At 45.4% G+C, this 21,415-nt stretch overlaps 1 protein-coding gene across 7 annotated transcripts in view; it reads right to left on the bottom strand.

The window, feature by feature from the left end:
* The window catches only part of PTPN3 (protein tyrosine phosphatase non-receptor type 3), a 110,712-nt gene that overhangs the window by 72,568 nt on the left and 16,729 nt on the right, over positions 1-21,415 (bottom strand). For 6 of the 7 annotated variants that reach the window (XM_032635747.1, XM_032635745.1, XM_032635749.1 and 3 more), the window contains one exon: positions 2,436-2,590. In XM_032635747.1, coding sequence (XP_032491638.1) covers positions 2,436-2,573 — 138 coding nt within the window. In that variant the 5' untranslated portion in view covers positions 2,574-2,590. Of the gene's footprint in view, positions 1-2,435; positions 2,591-12,544; positions 12,649-21,415 lie in introns of all 7 variants that reach the window. The other variant, XM_032635744.1, reaches the window with a different exon arrangement.

Here is a 21,415-nt window from a genome sequence, read left to right as displayed (position 1 = left end):
GACTTGGTTTACCCTTAGCCGCATTAACCGCCCTGTCCGATCGTCATGGTCTCTCCCACAGACTAACAGTCTCAGCCCTTGCCCCACCCCCTCCCCCAGTTTAATGTCGACTGAGCATCCAGAGTGATACTTGAGTCAGATCATGTCAGGTCTCTGCCTAAACTCACCAATGCAGAACAGAGCCAGTGCTCAGAATGACCTACAAGGCTCTACACAATCCCCCTATCCCCTCAAGAGGAAAAAAGTTGCGTTAAAAAAGTAACAAAACAGGGCTTCCCTGGTGGCGCAGTGGTTGAGAGTCCGCCTGCCGATGCAGGTGGGGACGCGGGTTCATGCCCCGGTCCGGGAAGATCCCACATGTCACGGAGCGGCGGGGCCCGTGAGCCATGGCCGCTGAGCCTGCGCGTCTGGAACCTGTGCTCCACAACGGGAGAGGCCACAGCAGTGAGAGGCCCGCGAACCGCAAAAAACAAACAAACAAACAAACAAAAACCCCACCTATTTTATTACCAAAAAAGTTGGGTTTTTTCTCCAGACTTAAGTGGAAAAGAGGAAAAAATTAACTATTTGCACCAAAATGTTCTGCTGTGACATAGGAAAATGACCAAGTACAGTGTTATATTCCATCCTTTTTATCGGTGTTTTTTCTGTCTGTACCATCTGCTGTGTTCATTTCTCCAAACTCACATCCACCTTGATGTGGGAGTAGGGGATAATCTTGTCGAAAGGCACATTGGTGCATGTATGTCTGCTAGCTCACTTGTCCTTCACAATATTTTACGATATTAAAGAAAATCTTTTGAAACGGCTGTTAGGAAAAACAAAACAACCCATCACCTGTTAACTCTCTGACCTCATCACCTCCTCCCCTCCTCCTTCCTCATTACACTCCAGATGCACTGGCTTCTAGCCTGTTCTGCAACCACACTAAGGGAAGGGGACCCCACCTCAGGGCCTTTGCTCTGCTGTTTCTTCTACCTGGAATGCGCTTCCTCCTGAGAACCACACAGTTCCTCCCCTTATTTCCTTTAGGTCACCTCTGAAATGTCACTGTATGAGTGAGGTTCTCCTGAATTGCTTCTATAAAATGTCAAATGACAACGCCACCCCTTGCCCTGTCCTTAACTTTCCACTTTCCTTATCCCGATTTTTCTTCTAAGTACATGATACCGCCTGACATAGTACACATTTGTTTATGGTCTGTTTCCTCCCTCTAGGATGTAAGCTTTAAAAGGGCAGGGATTTTGCTCTGTTTTGTTCACTGCTGTATTCTTTGTACCCAGAACAAAGCCTGGCATGTAGTAGGTGCTCAGTAAACATGTGCTGAATAAACATTCATGTTCTTATTGGGAAGAAGATATATGGCTGAGGAATAGCTCCAAGACAGACAACATAAATTTTAACAAAGGAGCCCTGTCTGAACTAAGCTGTCAGTTTACAGCAACTGGAAGAGACCTTCGGGGCCTCTACAGAGCAGCCACCGTGCAGCGACTTCATGCACACTGCCCTCTTCTCTTGCCTGCTCAGCCATCAACGTCCACAGTGACCTGCGGTCAGCAGGAGGCAAACTCATGGGTGGGGGAAGACCCCAGCAGGGACCACTTTTTGTCACCCTTCAAATTCTTGTGGCCTTCTAACATCCCCCAGTTGTTCTCCGGTACCCTCTCTTCTCTTTCTGACGCCTTCCATTGCACACTGAATTTTCCAGGCTGGGGCAGATGCTGGCAGCCAATCTGGGGTCGGAGGCGACCCCCCTTAGAACTGGTCAGAGGATGGGAGAGACAGGCAAAGGTCACGAACGCCCAGTGGTGATTGGGGAGGGGCGAGGCAGCAGGGATGGCTACTGGTTAGGCATCTTACTGCTGACGTAGGACTGGAGACCCCATTTCTAGCCCTGCCTCTGCTTGAGGTGGGACAAGCCAGGCCCTCCCTGAGCCCTGCCATCTGGGAGGCTAACCATCTCACTACCCTCCAGAAAGGACCCACCATTTACTATATTTGCACATTTAATGAGTACCTGCTGTGAGGCAGGTACAGGGGAAACGACACTATTGCCATTCTCCAGGAGCTCACGGTTTAAAGAGTGACATATAACCTGATAATTACAACTACTATTCATGCAATGTGACAGGGGCCCTAATAAAGCACACACAGGGCACCATTATTGGAGAATCAGCCCAGGAAGTCAAAGACGTCACAGAAGCAGTAACATCTAAGACTCACACAGTTCACAAAGAAAAGGGGGGAAGACACGTCTGGTAGAGGTAAGAATATGGACAAAGTTTTTAAGGATATTTCTAGTTCCATCTCAACATACAAGATCTGAGACCTCAAGCTTTTAATTTAAAATAACTTCTCTTCATTTTATAAACCAACAGATGAAAAGTATTTCTTAGGGGCATTAATTCAGAAAAAATTAAATTTGGAGAACTCACATTAACTTTAAAGGTCTGTACCAAGCCATCTAGAAAGCAGACGCTGCAGATGACTTCGGATCGAGTTTTCTCTTTGGGTAATTCTGAGGTGCGTATGTTATTAATTCTTCCACCGAACGCACGTAACCGGGAGGTCATAACTATCGTTGAATAACCTGTAACAGAAGACACACCTGGTTAGCTCTGATGTGCAAATTACCAGTTCCATGTGAACATACCTCCCGTTCCATCCATCCCTCACCTGTCTGCCTTGACCCTCACAAAACTGTCTGAAGAGCTCAGATAAATGAGAGCCAGATAACGGACCATGTTTCCATCTGAGTTTCGACTTCTAAGCAGCTTTAAACAATATTTATTGCTCAATTATAACACGTTCAGAGAATTATATGGCTTATTTGTGTCTTATTATCTCCCTGGTCTCAATCTTCTAAATTTATATTTCCCAGGTTTTAAATTTGTTAATGCTTTACAACTTTATATATTTGTGTATTACACCTCTAAGGTTTTACAGAACTAAATGTGATGCAAAAATGATTTAAAATATGAAGATATTTATTGATCAATTAGACTACATTAAGAACATCTATTCATTAAAAGACTATTTTAAAAAAAAAGACCCACAGAGATGTTTGTAATATATAACTACAAAGAATATATAAAGAGCTACGACAAATCAAAAAGAGAAAAAACAAACAACTAGGTAGAAAACGGGAACATTAGCTGTCAAAGGAATGCAAACTGAAACCTCAAAGCAACAGAACCACACCCCCACCAGAATGGCTGTGATGAAATCCAACAAAACCGAGGGTTGGCCATGGTGTGGAGTAACTGGAACTCTCAGGCACTGCTGGTGAGGATGTAAATTAGTGCAGCTACTTTGGAAAACTGTTCGGCAGTATCTACGAGAGCTGAACATATGCACATTCTGTGAAATAATTCCACTCTTAGGCATATTCCCAACAGAAAAGTATACATTTATCCATTAGAAGACATGCATAAGAATTTTCATAACAGCTCCAAATTGTAAAAGACCCAACAGAACGAATAAACTGTGCTGGAGTCCCACCATGCATGACTACACAGGAAAGGAAATAAATGAACTACTGTGACACACAACACGAATTCCTCTAGTGTTGTGCTGAGCAAAAGCATCCAAGACTCAATAGATGACCTGTATGGCATGATTCCATCTACATAAAGTTCAGAATAGGCAAAACTAATCAACAGAAGACAGGACAGCAGTTACCTCTGCATGTAGTGACTGGGGGGTGTCCAGGGGTCTTCTGGGATGCTTATAATTCCATCTCTTAATTGGGGTGCTAATAACACTGGTGTACTCACTTTGTGAAAATCCACCAAGCTCTACCCTTATGATTTGTGCTCTTCTTTTGTATGTATGTTTCAACAAAGTTTACTTTAAAAATACATGAACGGAGAGGGAATTAGAGAGCAGTTTAAAAATCTGAGCATGGTATATTAGGGAACAGTAATGAAAGCGGTTTTATCAATGAATGCAATTGTGAAGTGTTAGACTAAAAGACTAAAGCGGTATGCAACCGAGCACATGGTCACTTCGTGCCGGCGGGAGGGACAAGGGTCCAGGCCAGCTCCTCAGCTTAGGAACGGAGGTGTCAATCTGACAAGACTGGGTGGAAGAGCAGATAAAGATGAAGGACTTAAGAGCAATTTAATGTTCTTTTAAAAATTAATTCTCTGTCAACTTTCTATGATGAGCCGGGCCTTTGCACATGCTGTTCCTTCTGCCTGGGAACCTCTTTCTGCTTTTCTTCACCTGAGAACTCCTACTCAGGCCTCAGTGCTTGGCACAAGGATCACCTCCTCAGGGAAGCCTTCCCTGGCATCCCTAACGACTCATACATTTGTTATAGGCTCTCTACAGTGCTCATCATAATTTCACATTTATAACTGATGATGTATTTAATATCTGCTTCTGCCGTTAGAAGCTGAGCTTCACGAGGGCAGGAACTGGGTCTGGGTTTGCTCACTGCATCTCCAATACCTAGCTCTGGTAGGCACTCAATAAATATCTGAATGAGTCAATGAATAAAATGAAATATGAAGCCAAGACTGATAGTCTGGAAAAAAATAGTACAACCTGATAGACAAACTTGGGTTGGTGGGAACAGGCAGGACAAAAGGATGGGATGAGAGTGGAGGCTTCAATTAGAACACAGAGTGGTGGTGTCCCATAGACCAATGCCCCTCACACTGTAACGTGCACACAGATCACTTGGGGATCTTGTTAAGATGCAACCTTGAACGCAAGCAGGTCTGGGTGGGGCCTGAGAACCTGCATTTCTCGGACCCCCTGGGTGATGCCGAAGCTGCTGATCCAGGGTCCACACTGTGAAGGGCAGTCACACACAGCCAGAAAAGCAGCACCAATATGTCAGGGCAGGGCCAGAGATCAAGATCCGGAAATCAGAAGCAAGGAAGGTATGAGGACAAAGCTGACCAGAGGCCTGAGGAGAGTCGAGCCTCAGGGAACCACAGAAGCACAGCTTAGCTGCAGGCAGTGAAAACACAGAGGGAATGAAAGCTATGTAGAAGATACACCCAGGACAGAAGAGCACCCTTGGCCCCTAATCCTATTTCAGAAGCTCCAAGAAAACCTCCCTGCTTCTGCAGATAGGGATAGGAAACCTCAAATATTAATAAAAAAGATTCCTGGGACTGGCAGTGGAAGGCAACTTGTTGTCACTTACAAAATTCCACCCACGCCACCACCCCCACCTTGCCCTTTCCAAGGAAAATGTCATCAGAAGCAGGGATGCATTTTCTGAGTAAGACCAAAAGTTATCAAAAGACAACAAATGTGTTCATAATGCTTTAACTACACTGAATTTGAAATGTCAAATTTATTCTTTAGTCCTTGTCTGAAGAATTTCGGGTGGGTTATAAAATTTTTTTTAAAGATATAATAGGACAATTTCAAGTGTGGTTCTTAGTGGGAGGTGCACATCAGAATTACCTGGAGAGCTTTCAGAAAATATGCCTGTCCCTGCCCCACCCACAGATGGTGATTCAGCATTCTGGGGTGTGGTGTAGAATGACATTCCTTTTGGGAAGCCCTCTAAGGAAGGGCCAGGCCTGCATTGGCTAGAGAAGTGGAGCGGGTTTTCAGGGAACCTCAGGGTGGTGTTTCAGCTGGTGGGACTTAGAACACAGTCAACCCTCCATATCCAAGGGTTCCATGTCCTTGGATTCAACCAACCACGGATCAAAACTATTCAGGAAAAAAAAATCCCAGAAAGTTGGAAAAAGCAAAACTTGAATTTGCCATGAGCCTACAACTACTTACATAGCATTTATGTCATATTTACAACGATTTACTTAGCATTTACACTGCATTATAATTAATCTAGAGATGATTTAAAGTATATGAAAGTATGTGCATAGGTTATATGCAAATACTATGCCACTATATATGAGGGACTTAAGCATCCTTAGATTTTGGTGTCCAAGGTTGGCAGGGGGGCGGGGCCTGGAACCAATCCCCTTCAGATAACTGAGGGACAACTGTATAGGTTCCGCAAAATCTGAGCCATTCAGAGGGTATACATGCAAGACTCGGGCAGTTGCTCAGAGCAGCTAAAACTGAGAGCAAATCACATCACAACCCTGGACAGAAAAAAAACCAAGGGTGATTTCAAACAGGAGCCTACAAATGAAAGTCACATGGGCTGACACGGCAAAGGTAGGGCTGATTTTCACACTGCTCTCACCTGAGCAGCTCTGTGTCCAGTGCCAGCATGTGTACCCGTGGGAACTTACTAACCTAACCAGGGTTAATGGTGTTCCCAGTGAGATCCTGTAGCCATCTGCTGACAAACTCAAGTAGACCAGCAACCCAGAAGAGACCTACTTTTTCCTCCTCACATGATCTCTGATTGTTACATAAAGGGCTTGGGACCCAACAACATCATAATTTGGTTATTTCACATCATAATTTGGTTATTTCATGAAAGTTGCAGAAACGTTCTCCCCACAATTATTCCCAAAGCAAACCTTAATGAGAGCGAGCCTGATGCTGAATAACCACATAATTGAGTCATGTGGTGTTTTCCGATTGTCTTGAAATTTTATCTTAAACAATCCCGTCAGGACAATGGATGATGACTAACAAGCCCTGTTTCCTGTACCATGGCAATCAGGGAACTTGAGGTTTCTATGGCTTCCTTTATAAGCCTCTTAATTCTAAACAAAGCTACAGCCCAGCCAGGAACACACTGGCCTCTCCAACCACAGGTGATTTCACCTGCAGCTGATGCACTTTACAACATGGAAGCCCAGCGGGTTCTGTGCGTTCACACACACACACACACACACACACACACACACACACACACAGCAGTTACAGCTTTAGAAACTGTCTTGCACAATAACAACAGAGGTTCTACTGTGACTGTAGTTTTTAACAAAGATTATACTCGCAAAACATTACAGACCTAGGCAATATCTCAGTGCAATGGGATGGTGGGAGCCCACTACATGCCACAAGCCATAGGATCACCATGTGTAAATACCTACACAATGTGACACATACCACTCAACAGAAGGCATTTTTAAACCATCTGCTGGGTCCTGACTTACGATTTCAAATCCATGCTGTGAAAGCTTGTTTCAGACAACGTGTGGTTTGAACTTGTTTTGAATAGCCTGTTTTGATGAATTGGCTTTGAAGTTGGCTATTAGGACTTTCTTATCCAACTCTCGGACCTGTAGTGGACAGGACCATCATGCCACTGACACTAGAGTAACAGCCTGGTGGCCATCACATGATGGACTAAACATGAAGAGGTTGACCAGCAACTCAAGAGTGTTCAGCCTGGGCAAAGCTACTCTTCGCTGATCTAAATAGCTCTCCAAAGGTCTTGAGACACCTGCTCCTGCCAGGCCCAGGCTACTTTTGGTCAACAGCGATATTAAACAGTGCAGCAGTCTCAGAAAGAAAAGGGACATCTGTTCCTGCCTTGGCGAGGCTACTCCTCATAGGCAGTGGTGCCAGCCACGTAACGGTTCCTGGAATAATAACCTTCGGACCAGTCCACCCTGCCTGGCAACACTGGTGCAATCGCCCATAAGCTACATGCCCCAGAGGTGACGGACCTAACCCAGCAGCTTTTGGTTGGAAGGATGAACTCTACGAGAACCACCTCCTAGAAAGGGACATCTCAACTAAACTTGGAAGTTTTCTTTCATCTCCCCATTGCCTGGAACAACAGTGTAATCACTGTGCCGTTGGTTTGCAGTATGTTCTTTCTTTCTTGGCTTATTAAGAGACATCATCCGTATGAATGAAAAACGTTGCCTGCCCTATAAGTGAACAAAGGATGTTGCAGCCATCAAGCCACTATAGCTGCCCCTGAAGGTGAGCCCTGAGGGAACTCAGGATGGAGACAAACGGGGCTGCCCACTGCCAGGCGCTCAGCCACTGCAGCCACCCTCAACGGGTGCACCCAACGGTTAGGGAACTCTGGATGGGAAAGAACTGGATATGGCCCTAAAGAGCTAAGGTGCATATCAAAGGAATGATTTCAATGAGCCCGGACTCCTGCATCTTCCCATACATAGAAAAGCGCTAAATTCCTTAATTTGAGATATCTGGTTTTCTTTAATGAACAGTTTGAAGTTCCGAATACTTGGTCACTGCTGAAAAAACTCCCTATATATCCTGCTCCTCCCTTACCTCTTCAGAACAGTCCCTCAGGGCTATCTGAGAGGCTGCCTGCTGGGCTCGAAGTCCTCAGAAAGTCTGCCAAATAAAACATAATGCTCAACTTTTAGGTTGTGCATTTTTTTTCAGTCAACATCCTGTATGCTATTGGCTTGTGACGTATTAAAAATTGTCATTCCCACAGTGAACACATGATAAATAAATTATCCGTAAAGACAGCCTCAGTCTCTGAGCATAATTTGCCCAAACTAACAAACAAACAGAAACAATGCTAAGCTTCCAGTGCCATGAGGTGCTGACTGTAGATTCTGGATTTTGTAGCGCGATCCTGATTTCAAATACTTACAGATATACTGTACTAGTGTTTCCCGTAGTTGTTGTAGATGTGATATACCTGTCAGCTACTTTACCAACTCATTGGACCCTGAAGCAGGAGCCCATTGCCCGGGGCATGGGTGCCCTCCTGGTCAGGGTTGGCTCACAAGGCTTCTATCACTTGCCCTGGAGCCCGAGACAGGCAAGAAGTGATGCTCTGTTTCCTGAGGGTCTACAGGCTGATCTGGGGACCTTTGTTTTTTCACAAGCCAATGAACCGCAGGCAGGAAGAAGGGAGAGTAGTAGTCTTCTCCACTAGAGAAAGTCAGAAAGCAACCCAACTCCATTTTGATCATTTCAAAAAGAAGTGTTAAAGTTATTTCATACCCTTGTTTTTAAGAATAAGAGCTAGATCTCTAACTCAAGAGTGCCAAAGTTTCAGTTAGGAAAAAAAAAAAGAACAAAGCAGTCCTGATTTTAAAACACCTAATTTGTGAGTAGACCACACAAATGAGCCACAGCTGGCTCCCTACAGGAATCAACCTGAACAATCCTCAAGCTGACCTAGGCCAATGCTACCACCTAGTGACCACCAGAGGAACACACTTCACCTCCTAGCGTGACTTTCTGCTTTCCTCCCTCTTCCTCAAGGGAAACATGGATAGTTATGCTTTCTCGTTTATCATCCACGTGTCAGCTCATTTTAAAAGTCTCCCAGAATATATAAGGCCTTCTCTGTCACCCAACTCCCTCCCTTTCCCTAGTGAACTCAGGTAAGCGTTCTTCCCTTTTTTTTTTTTCTTTTTTTGGCTATTTATGAGCCCCAACAGATGTCTGATCAGCAGAAGACGGATCTCTAGATGGAAAAGTAATAAACATTCATATACAATCAGCCATGCTAGGCGGCGGACTCAGATGATGAGCTTCTCAAATACCAGTATGTAATGTATTTAAGATAAATGTTTTCCTTGTTTAGCTGCTAATATCACTATTGCTTCCTCCTCCTTTTCGCTGTGAACACAGCAGCTGGGCTGCATCATGGGCTAACCGAGTCTGGGCTGGGGTGGGGCCAGCAGGGGCCTTAATAATCACTCGCATCACCCCCGACCACACCGCATACTGACAGGAAAACCACCACTCCCACGAGGCCAGCTTCTAAGTTCCAATCTGCTCTTAACCTGGGCCTAAGTGTTCCTTACACCCTGCTGAAGTAAGCAATTAGGGGGTATTCCCTCCTAAAGATAAAACTTACAAACATCTGGATGGGGATTTATCATTTATCAAGCACTAGATCAAGATTAGATCAAACTGCAAGAATGTATACTTAATATTTAAGTTGCTAAAACAGAAACAGTGATTAAAAGGAGACTCTTTTTAACTAGAGACTTAAATTAAACTTTAGTGTACTTCAGAATCATCTGGGGAGCTTGTTAAAATACAGATTCTTGGGCTTCCCTGGTGGCGCAGTGGTTGAGAGTCCGCCTGCCGATGCAGGGGACACGGGTTCGTGCCCAGGTCCGGGAAGATCCCACATGCCACGGAGTGGCTGGGTCCGTGAGCCATGGCTGGTGAGCCTGCGCGTCTGGAGCCTGTGCTCCGCAACGGGAGAGGCCATAACAGTGAGAGGCCCTCGTACCGCAAAAAAAAAAAAAAAAAAAAATACAGATTCTTGGGTACCACCCACAGAGATTCTGGTTTAGTAAGAACCCAGGAGACTGCATTTGAAAACTTGCAATTTTTTTTGAGCTTAGAGAAAAGCTGCAAGAAAAATGAAACTCCTGTACATCCCCACTGGCCTGGATTCAACTTAACATTTTGTCACATATGCTTTCTCTCTCTCCCCTGCACGTACACATACCACACCCCCAAAGCTTTCTAATGAACACTTGAAAGTTGTAGATATCACGCCCCTTTACCTCTAAATATTTTAGCAGGTATCTCCCAGGAACAAGGACATTTCATAACCACAGTACAATTATCAAATTGAGGAAATTTAACATCAATAAAGCACTTATAGTCCATGCTAAAATTTTGAAAATTGTTCTGATGGTGTCACTTTATTTCTTTCCTCCTGATCCAAGATCCCAACCAGGACCTTGCCTTGCTTTAGTTGTCAGGTAGAAACTGCATCTGTAATAAGCATCCCAAGGGGACACTGATGCAGGGTGTCTGAGCACCAAGGCAGTGGAAAACTCTTAATCAGATACTTCCTTTCAGTTTTGACCGTCTGTACCTACAGTCAGGGGCTTGGTTAGGTCAGCACCCCATGTCAGTTTTCCCATCTATATTACAAGTCTCTTCCCAGAGCCAAAGAGGGTTGTCTATAGCTTAGCTACCCCATCACTCTGGGGAAGCACTTCCTTAAGGCAATGTTGAAATAACAGACTCCAGTCTATGTGCTGGTGCTGGAATTAGTGCTGTGGTCATAACAGAGGAAGAAAGCAACATGAAAATAAATTCGGTTCAGAAAGGATTCTGTCATGTGATATTTTCTAACCAGACGTCTCCATTTGTTCAAATTAGTTCACGTCTCTCACAGACAGCAATTCTTAACAATTCATAATATCCAAGTTATAAAAAAAGACCATGGTGCCTTCTGTTATGCACACTCTCATAAGCGGGTGACAGTCAACTACCACTGTCTTAAGGAAGAAGAGAAAAAGATATACATGCATTTTGTATGATTTATTAGCTTTGCAAATGTTAATAAAACTCACTCCAACTAATTAAAAACCGGTGATTTTAGTTCATCTGTGACATGCCCATATCTTAAAAAAATGATTTCACTTTATTAATTTTACATTATGTGCAGTTGATAACCATATTACCATACAACTGGTACATGGAATTTAATATTCATCATGACTATAATTTTTGTAAATGTATCAACACTACCTTCTGCCATTTTTTTCCCGCTTACTTGGCTTTAATTTCCAAAGTACGACACTGCATAATGACACAAAGATAAATATACTTATTTTAAAAACTAGTTTAGAATGTAAACATAATCACTACTGAATACTTACTAAATTAGAAAAATCTATTCATTAAGGGAGGCATTTTCATGTTGCTAATTCAATGGTAAAGCCAATAAACTAATTTGTCCTGGGCCTATACACCAAAAAAATTTAAAATAACATCTTTAAAGCTTTAAGCCTGCTAATTAATACAATAATCACAGCTGACAATGGAAGTACTGGTGCACAGGACTTATTTTTAATTTGGGTATGCATATATAGAAGTATTTAATGCCTTTTAGTTAGAAAAAATGCTTCCGTGAATGCATTCATGAGTTTTTAACTCTGACTTCACATTATTCACCGCATGGGAGAAAATGCTCACACAAGTCTCCTTAACACCACAGCTTAAGACCCAAATTATCCTGCAATTATTAATCCTTCTTTTTCTAGTTCAGTTTTATTTTTTAATTGAAGTATAGTTGATTTACAATGTTGTGCTAGTTTCAGGTGTACAGCACAGTGATTCAGTAATACATACATATACACACACACACACACACACACACATATACACACACACACACATATTCTTTTTCAGGTTCTTTTCTCATATAGGTTATTACAAAAATTGAGTAGAGTTACCTGTGCTATATATACAGTAGGTCCTTGTTGTTTATTTTATATATAGCAGTGTATATATGTTAATCCCAACCTCCTAATTTATCCCTCCCCCACCCCTGCAATTATTAATCCTAATACTCCAGAAGTACCATCTTGGGATCAAATCCTTTACTCCAGAGCCGGTAACTTGCCCAGGGAGTGGACCTCCAACCGGTAGCCCCTGAGAAGCAGGGAGGGGTAATCTGTAGGATCAGTTGTGTTCCAATGAGACCTGTAATTAGCGCCCTTGTTCTCGTACAACTTCAAAATGTCAAATAGTTTTCTTATTATGGAGTTGGGTTTATTTATAGGCTCGACACCATGACACTTGCAAAACTAACCAAAGAAAAGTTATACTTGATACCAGGAGGATAACAAGAAGTAGTTTTAAGCTCCCTGAAGGGCAAGACTGAGAATGCTGTGGGAGCTGCAGGCATTTCGGGACAGAGGTGATGTTGCTATAAAGAGAAACCAACCTCTGACGACGACCCGCGAGCTGAGTGTCCAGGGCTGTGATGAGAAGCCGCCTAGCACCTGAAACACAGAGTTTGCTCCTAGGCGACCAGAGAATACGTTCGACCTGTGAGGACGTTAAATGACATCATCACCTTCTTTTCTTTCCACTTTCTTGAAGTACCACCGAGGAAAAAAGCACAAATCCCAAGTGTAAGAGTGCTGCTCTCAAGAAGGCTGGAGCAGCTGCCTCACACCCCTTCCAAACGTGATGCCCCCTCCCGGGGACCAGCCTCCCAACTTTTAACACCATTTTCATGAGATTTGTTACATGAGATTTTTAGAAGTTTAAAAAAAATGTTTAGGGAAAGGTTATCATGGTGTAGTGTTAAACCACGTATTTCACAGGACCCAAGCCTTCTGGAGCCACTTCTCCACGCACATGGACGCTTCACTGGGGAGAAATGAGAAGGGCTGTGTCCCAGTCTCCCCACCCCGAGCGTGTCTGAACAGTGCCTGGTCAACTCCCCCGTTACGTACCACATCAGTGAACCCTGAAACTTCAGAGGCCAGCAAGCCCGCCTCTTGCTGGAAGAAGAGAGGGGACATCTGCCAGCTGTTGAGGGACTGAACCAAACCACGCTGGGGGAGAAGACTTGTGGGACCTACCACCAGACAAGCCGTCAACAGCCTCCAAGCCAAATCCCTGCATGGGACTAGGACCACAGTTTCACAGACCCATCCATCTTGTTTATGATTCCTTCCAGCTTTTGTTATTACTTTGGCAGGAGTTCCGTACCTTTTACTCACTCAATATTTACTTACTGGGCACCTGCTCTGGGCCAGGCCGAGGGAGTAGGGTGAGGGAAGGCACAGATGCCTGGAGTTTCGAGTTCTAAGGGGGTTGAAAGCCCAGGGTGCCAGGGGAACAGCAGGAAGGCTCCCGACCCAAGCCAGGCAGGCTGGGGTGGGTGGCGGGACCAGCACACAAAGGCTCCATGGGGAAGCTTGCAGGATAAAGGGAAACTAGCCGGGTAGAAGCAGTGGCAGTCCAGAAACTGCACACTACATGTGCAAAGGCCAGGAGGGGAAATACATGCACCTTTTAGGAACCCCACAGAAACAGATTTATTAGTCGGAGTGTCTGAGGAATAACTGAAATCCTAGAGAAATCTGAGGGAGGAGACTAGGTTCTTCAAATATCCAGGATGTCACACAGAAGGGGAATTAGGATATGGTGTGAGGCTGTGGGAAGGTCAGCCTCAGTGGAATCAAGCAGAAATGTGGACTGGAACCCCAGCTTACACTTACCAGCTGTGTGAACTTAACAGAGATCACTCACCCTCCCCGAGACTCAGTGTCCTTATCTATAGAAAGGTGGAAATTGTTTTCCAAGGTTGTTTTAAGCACTGAAGGTAACATGTGTACATACTAACCGGCACTAGCAGGGCCCGATCAATGGTGCTTATTACTACTACCAAGATTAGACTGACTGTTTCAGACCCCAAGGGTTCAATAGGTGGAAGATGGAAGGAAGAAACAAAACAAAACAAAAAAACCAGAAGGAAGACCTTTTGAACACTCAGGGCTGCACAAATACGGAAGGGACTGCCTTGGGAGAGAGGGAGCTCCCCGTCCCTAGAGGTGATCAAGCAGAGGAAGTGGATATGGCCCTTGGTGAGTAAGTTGCAGAGGGCAGGCTGGCACTGGAAGGGGTAGGAGAGATGAGCTTCCAGGACCTAGATTCTATTATGACTTCTGTTTCGACAGTGCCAAAACCCACTCAAAGTGGCACTGTCCAAAACTGGATTTCTTAAATGGATTTCTCATGGGAAATAATTCTAAATGGATACCTCCATCTTGGGAAAAAAACTAAAATGGCCCATCAAACTATGAAATAGAGGGTAAAACAATATGAAGACAAAAAGCAGTATGTAAAGCTAAAATACTGAGCAGTTTCTACCTAAAATTAAGCAACCCGTCTCTTCTCATTCTCCCTTTGAATAGTTCCACTGGGCCCCAAACAGACTGGAAAACAGGATAGAATAAATTTACTCTACAGGGACATGAATCAAGTTGCATCAACTTTACAAAAATACTGTGCTAATATTTGCCTTTGGGGCACAGACATACCCATTTGGGTGTCAGTCCATAATATTTCTATCTTAGGCTCCAGCCCCCACCCCTTTACAGCCAAAAGCAGCAGAAGCCTTCAGAAAAGAAAACAGCCAAAGTCACTTTGAAAGGTTTGAGATGTGCTAATCGCAGCACATCCCAGCCAAGAAGCTGGAATCTCACAACTGGACCTTCTTGCCAGCTCTGCTCTTGCCAAGGAGTCTGAAGCCAGCAGCAGCCTGGCCAGAGAAACCCAATCCTCACCACCAGCAGCCCTCACCATAATTTTATCTCAAGGAAGCACATAAAAATACTCTTCCCGCCCCCGCGCCAGCACCGCCCTATTTGTCTATAATCAGCGAAGTGACCTGGGAAGTTACTACTCCATTTCTTTTTAGCTCGGTTTCCCAGCTTAGAGCCCTCTAAGTCTCCTTCCAGCTTTAAAATCCTCTGCCTGTAAAGTTTTAATCCGAGGGGCCATCTCAGGTTATATTAGGTACAGTGACCCTACTGGTAGCCGGCAGGTCTAGAGACCAAGATAAAAACGTATTTTTATGTAGCCTAGTCTGATTTCCAGGGCTTTGATTTGGAGGTGGGTGTGGGTGGGAATGGGGTCAGAAAATTAATTAAAAGAAACCACATTAACTCTAAAAAAAAAAAGAAAAAAATGACTTAAAAAGGCGTGCCAAAATGCTAATCAGAATAGGATTTAGGAATAATGAAATGAAAATAATATATCTTATTGCTGCCTTTATTTATTTGTACTGAGACCTTCCACATGCTGGGAGCTGGGAATACAGACATACAATCCATTCTTTAATCTCAAGAAGTCCTCAAGCCACTTGACCAGGGACACCACTGCCTGGGGGCCCTGGGTGGCCAGGGGTCTCAGCAGGCCAGGGCCGACTGGAGGTCTGAAGGAATAAACCAGACTTGGGTTCCAGTCTCTGCTCTGCCACTCCCAAGCTGATAGGACCTAGGACAAATTAACTTTCAAAGTCTGTTTCATCATCTGTAAGTAATTCTGAGGAGTGGCAATCTCGTATCTAACCCCGTGGAGGCCCTGGCCCACGGCAGACATGTAATACCAGCTACTCTGAGGACTGCCCCTGTGTGACGGCCCCTCCCACCCCCCTCCGTCTTAGTCCCTGGGCCGTTCCCATTCCCAGGCTTCCTATCCTGGGGTGCAACCAAGGTTCCTACAGCTGTCCGCATTTCACAGATTGGTAAATTAGACTCAGAGAACCATGCCCAAGTCACACAGTCAGCCGCCAAATGGGGTGAGGGTCCCAAGCTCAGTTCAGGGTATCACACACCTCCCCACTGAGTTCCCTGTCCTGCATGACTGGAGGAAGGTGAATTACAGGTGATTCATCGGAGGGAAAAGGCTCCACTTAATCACTATTGTTTCTGCAATTTACTGACTACAGGTATGTTCTTACCCTTTGAGATAATCTTCATCAACCCTCCCCACAGCTCGCATTTTGGTAAATTTCCTCTTAGGGAGGAAATGGTCCAGAAAAACCCTTTTTGCCTCGAACTCTGCAACATCAGAAACCTGAGTAATGACCGGGTATTTATTACCATCTTCCCTCTGTTCTAAAATAACAACAGGTGTTTCAGAAGAGTTATTTTAAAGGAACAGTACATTTGATTGTGAAGATCGTGATTTCAGAGAAGTTAAAACATGGAACACGAATCTTTCAGAATTGTGGAAACATAGTAAGTGACTTCCTCTCCCTTCTACAAAAGGCGTAGGCTGGAGTGAGTGCACAGAATGTCTAAAGGCCCTTCCAGCTCGACAGGCAGCCACCCTGAGTTAATTATTAACCGCGGGAGAGCAGGGTGGGCCACCTCATTTCCTGAGGCCAGGCCCTGGGTTTGGCCTGGGCCTCTCCTACCCCGTGACTAACAGCTCTCCTTCCAGGGAGATCCCGAGAGTGGCCGGCCAGCCCCCTTCCACGGCGCCTGCCTCCAAGGATCTCAGAACTTGGAGGACTCCTGATGCAGGCCCAGGCGCACTGCGGCCCCCAGGAGACTGGGTTTCTCAATGAACTTGAGCTCAACCAGATCCTTGCCCGCTCACTTTTGGAGCACACATGTTGGCTCCAAGCAACAGATCTCATGGGGGCAGCCACGAGGTGGGGGGAAGTGATAAATGGGGGCGGGGGGGGCAGCTAGATCCTGAGTGTGGCAGGAGAGTAGGTCTCCAGGAGGATCCAGGACAACCTCACAACATCCAAACCTTGAAGTTCTTTCATACGGCGAAGGGAGGTGCTTGGGCAGCGCAGAACCTACCTACCTCCATGGCTGTGAAAAAAACAAGTTGGCTCTGAGCACCAGAAGGCAGCTAACCCTGGAGGGAAGGAGAAGCGGGCGGCTCAGCAGACCAGCTGCTACGACACACTCATGTCACATAACACCAACAGCGCTGTCTTGTTTTGGGAGGGTTTTAGTTTGCTTTTTACGCTGTACTCGTCATGTCTATATAATCATACAGCCTACTCTTTCCCATCATCGCGCAACGAAACATTTGTCCAGGTATTTCAAACACTTCACTGGCATTGTTTGTTACAGTTTTATAGTATTCCACCAAGTGGAACCATAACCATGGCTAGGTGCTCAGATGACTTCTAATTAGGAGGGCGCAGACTTCCAAAAGGACCCACAGTAAACGAGAGTAGGGAAGAAGGAGCAAGTGATCAAGGGCAGGCACGAATGTCAGGAAGTTGGGCCCAGATGAGCCCTGCTTTAGGGAGGAAAAAAAACCCCAGCCACCAAAGATGCACGGCCACAGGGTGACAGGAAGTGGCTAGACCACCACCTGACAAAAAAAGGCGGAACAGATGAGCAGATAATTAATGATAATTTGTGGAAAACCAACAGATTTACTGTTGTCTTTTCTACCAGGTAGAACAATCCTTTTACACTGGGAAGGATGGAATGAACGGGGATGGGAAGGCATCTCCTGACCACCCATGACCCACCAGAGACTACACGTGTCATCTCGTCCAGCTCCCACATCAGAAGAGGGATTCAGGCTAAGGACAGCAAGGACCATGCCCGAGGTGACCCGGCACAGAGCGGAACCCAGACCCAGTGGCTCCTGACAAAGTTGTACTCCCCCAAGACACAGCACTACCTGCTCTGGTCTTTTTTTTAAACTGTGGTTAAACAGAACATAAAATTTGCCGCCTCAACCGTTTTTTTTTTTCTTTTTTTTTTTTTTTTTTTCCGGTACGCGGGTCTCTCACTGCCGTGGCCTCTCCCATTGCGGAGCACAGGCTCTGGACGCGCGTACCCAGCGGCCATGGCTCACGGGCCCAGCCGCCCCGCGGCACGTGGGATCCTCCCGGACCGGGGCACGAACCCGTGTCCCCTGCATCAGCAGGCGGACTCCCAACCACTGCTCCACCAGGGAAGCCCCTCTCAACCGTTTTTAAGTGTACAATTCAGTGGCATTAATTACATTCACGATGTTGTGCAACCAACACCACGATCTATTCCCTGAACTCTTCCATTACTCCAAACAGGAACTCTGCACCCATGAAGCAGTAATTCCCTACTCCCTCCCCCAACCTCTGGCAAACTCTAATCTACTTTCTATGAATTTGCCTATTCTAGATATTTCATAAGTGACTTAGCATGATGTTTAAGGTTCATCCATGCTGTAGCATGTATAAGAACGGCATTCCTGTTCAAGGCTGAATAATATTCCATTGTATGGAGAGACCACATTTTGTTTATCCATTCATTTGTGGACACTTGAGCTGGTTCCACCATTTGGCTGCTGTAAATAGTGCTGCAATGACATTTCTGTCCAAACATCTACTTTTGGGTATATACCTAGGAGTGGAATTGCCAGGTCATACAGGAATTCTATGTTTGGCCTTTTGAAGGGCCACCAAACTGCTTTCTACAGAGGCTGCACCATTTTACATTCCTACTAGCAATATAAGAGGGTTCCAATTTCTCCACATCCTTACCTATACTTTTGATAATAGCCATCCTAATAGATGTCAAGTGATAGCTCACTGTGGTTTTAATCTGCATTTTCCTAATGACTACTGATGTTAAGCAACTTCTTATTGGCCATTTGTAGATCTTCAGAGAAATGTCTATTCAAGTCCTCTGCCCATTTGGAAATTGGGTTGTTTATCTTAATTTGGATTAGTTATAGGAGTTCGTTATATATTCTTAATGTTAAACCTTTATCAGATAGGATTTGCAAATACTTTCTCCCATTCTGTAGGCTGTCTTTTCACTTTTTTGATGTCTTTAGAGATACAAAAGTTTTTAATTTTGATGAAGTCCAACTTATCTATTTTTCTTTTGTTGCTTGTGCTTTGGTGTCATATCCAAGAATCCACTGCTAACTCCAAGGTCATGAAGATTTATCCCTGTTTTTTCTTAAGAGTTCCATGGCTTTAGCTCTTATATTTAAGGCACTGATCCATTTTGACTTAATTTTTTTTTTCTTTTTTTTTTTTTTGACTTAATTTTTGTTTATGGCAAGAGGCAGGAGGCACCCTGGTCTTTCTGACCAGGGTCCCTCCCCACCATGATCCTCTGGCAGAGCTAGCATTGCTGCACTAGACTGTGAACTTCATGAAGGCAGGGTCTGGGTCTTTTAAAGACCACGACCCGGTGCCTGGTACCCAGCAGGTGCTCAATAATTAACTGTGGGATAAATGGACAGTTGAGTGGATAAACCACTTGGTGGGGGGGGGGAGTACCCTCCATCCCCCACCTGCTTCTCATCACTACTATAAGACCACCCACAGCTGGCTGAAAGACTTATCTGTAACAAAGTAAACCTGATCGGCCAACCATACTAAGAAGTAAATATGTATCAACAATTGCACTTACATACTCTTATTAGTTCAACTAAAACAATCCAAGATCTAACCGGCACTTAACTGAGAACAGGACAGAGGGTCTCAGCCCTGGAAAGCTCAATACGCCCTTACCAGTTTCCTAGTTCAAGTCCTTCATCGCACAGAGGAGGAAACCAAAGGGCTGACGGAGCCAGTGACTTCCCAAAGCCTGGGCTTCCACTCCCAGAGCTTTCCCACCAAACACAGGCCTGCGTGATCACCCACTGGAAATCCAAGAAAGGCACCAGGTTAGCCTCAACTGTTCCAGATGGTCCTCTGGCTCCAAAACCTGCCAATGGAAAAATGAACTCCGGGTCCTGGATCTCATTCTGCTACAAGAGGGCCCCCTCACTGTCTGCCTCCCGTAGCACGTCACCTGCTCACTCTCTGCTCCAGCCACATTGCCCCTGCCCTGTACCCAGTTGTTACAAGCTCGTTCCCACCTCAGGTGTTCGCAGTTGCTGTTCCCTCTGCTTGGAACTCCCTTCTCTCAGACATCCTCCACCTGGCTCGCTCTAAGTGTCTTAGAGCGAGCCAGGTGTCTTATCAGTGAGGCCGTCCAGACCTCTCACTGCACCCTTCTCCTTAGCGTTTATCACCGCTAGACATATCAAGTATGTTCACTGACTGTTTCCTCCCAATTCCCATGTCCCTACCTCCCACTAGAATGGAAGTTCCTTAAAGGCAGGGACTTTGTTGTTAACTGCTGTGCCCCTAGCACCCGGAGCAGTGCCTAGCAAGCCTGAGTATCTGCGAATGACATGGATAAAAGGACAAAATGGGAGCATCACACTCAGTACTTCCATGTCCCTAAGCGTGACAGTGGGGAAGGCAGGCAGCTCCAGACTCGCGCGTGAACACTGCCTGAACCCCGCGGCCACAGAGCGCTGCCTGTCCCGGGCTCCTGGGCGGGCAGAGCTGGGACATAACGTGCCATCAAACTTCCCACACGTCCCAGCCAAGCCCAAGATGCCGGCAGCCGCTACTGTGCTGACCTGGCCACAGAAAATGGAGTCTCTCCTCACAGGCACTTAATAAATGCTTGTGAAATACACACACGTGCACTGAGTGAACAGCTAGTGTGCACAAGGCTGACACCTGCACTCCTAGAAGGCTCGTGTCAGCACTCGTAACAGCGTATCATTCCAACAATGCTGGCAGGTGGTTTGACCAGTAATTCCATTTCTAGGAACCTACTGTCAGGATACATCCATACGTGAAAGTTTTATTTGCAGAGATCTTCCTCCCAGAGACATAACATTGAAAATTACACCAAAAAGCCAATTTCCAAGCTTAGACGGCCAGTTAAGTAAATCATAAAACAGCCACGGATATCCATGAAGACTTCATAATGACATGGAAAACGTTAGAATATTAAGTAAAAAAGGCTGGTTACAAAAGTGTACCTACAGTGTGACCACAACTATAAGTCATTGTATAAAGTATGAAGGAACTCACAAGACCGTGAAAACTGTTAGTTTGTCTATTCTTTCAAATTTTCTGTAGTGCCTAAGTTTTCTATGAGCAAGAAAGTTCAAAAATCAAACTGATAGAACTTAAAATGATGTCACCTGATACCTCATTCGAGCCGAGGGTGTGTAACTGCTTAAACCTCCCTCCCGTGACACCTGGTCACCTCCTCGCCCCTTTCTGCCTTCACCTGACCCTGCTTCTTCCTCTTCCTCCCGCTTGCCCCCAGCGCCTGGTACCCACAGCCCTCCCCACCCTGCCCCAGCCCTGGCCCCGCTGCCATACCTGTCACTCCTCCCCCAGAAACCCTGCTCCCAGGCTGGGCTGCCCCACCTGACACTCCCCTGGCCCATGGACCCACGTTGTAGCCTGACTCCTCTGCCTCCCAGCTGTGTGACTGTGGGCAAGTTGCTGAACCTCTCTGAGACTCCA

Source organism: Phocoena sinus, chromosome 6, assembly GCF_008692025.1.
Source record: "Phocoena sinus isolate mPhoSin1 chromosome 6, mPhoSin1.pri, whole genome shotgun sequence".
Taxonomy (NCBI): Eukaryota; Metazoa; Chordata; class Mammalia; order Artiodactyla; family Phocoenidae; genus Phocoena; species Phocoena sinus.
The sequence above is the reverse complement of the archived record's forward strand: the minus strand, read 5'-3'. Positions and strand labels throughout refer to the sequence as shown.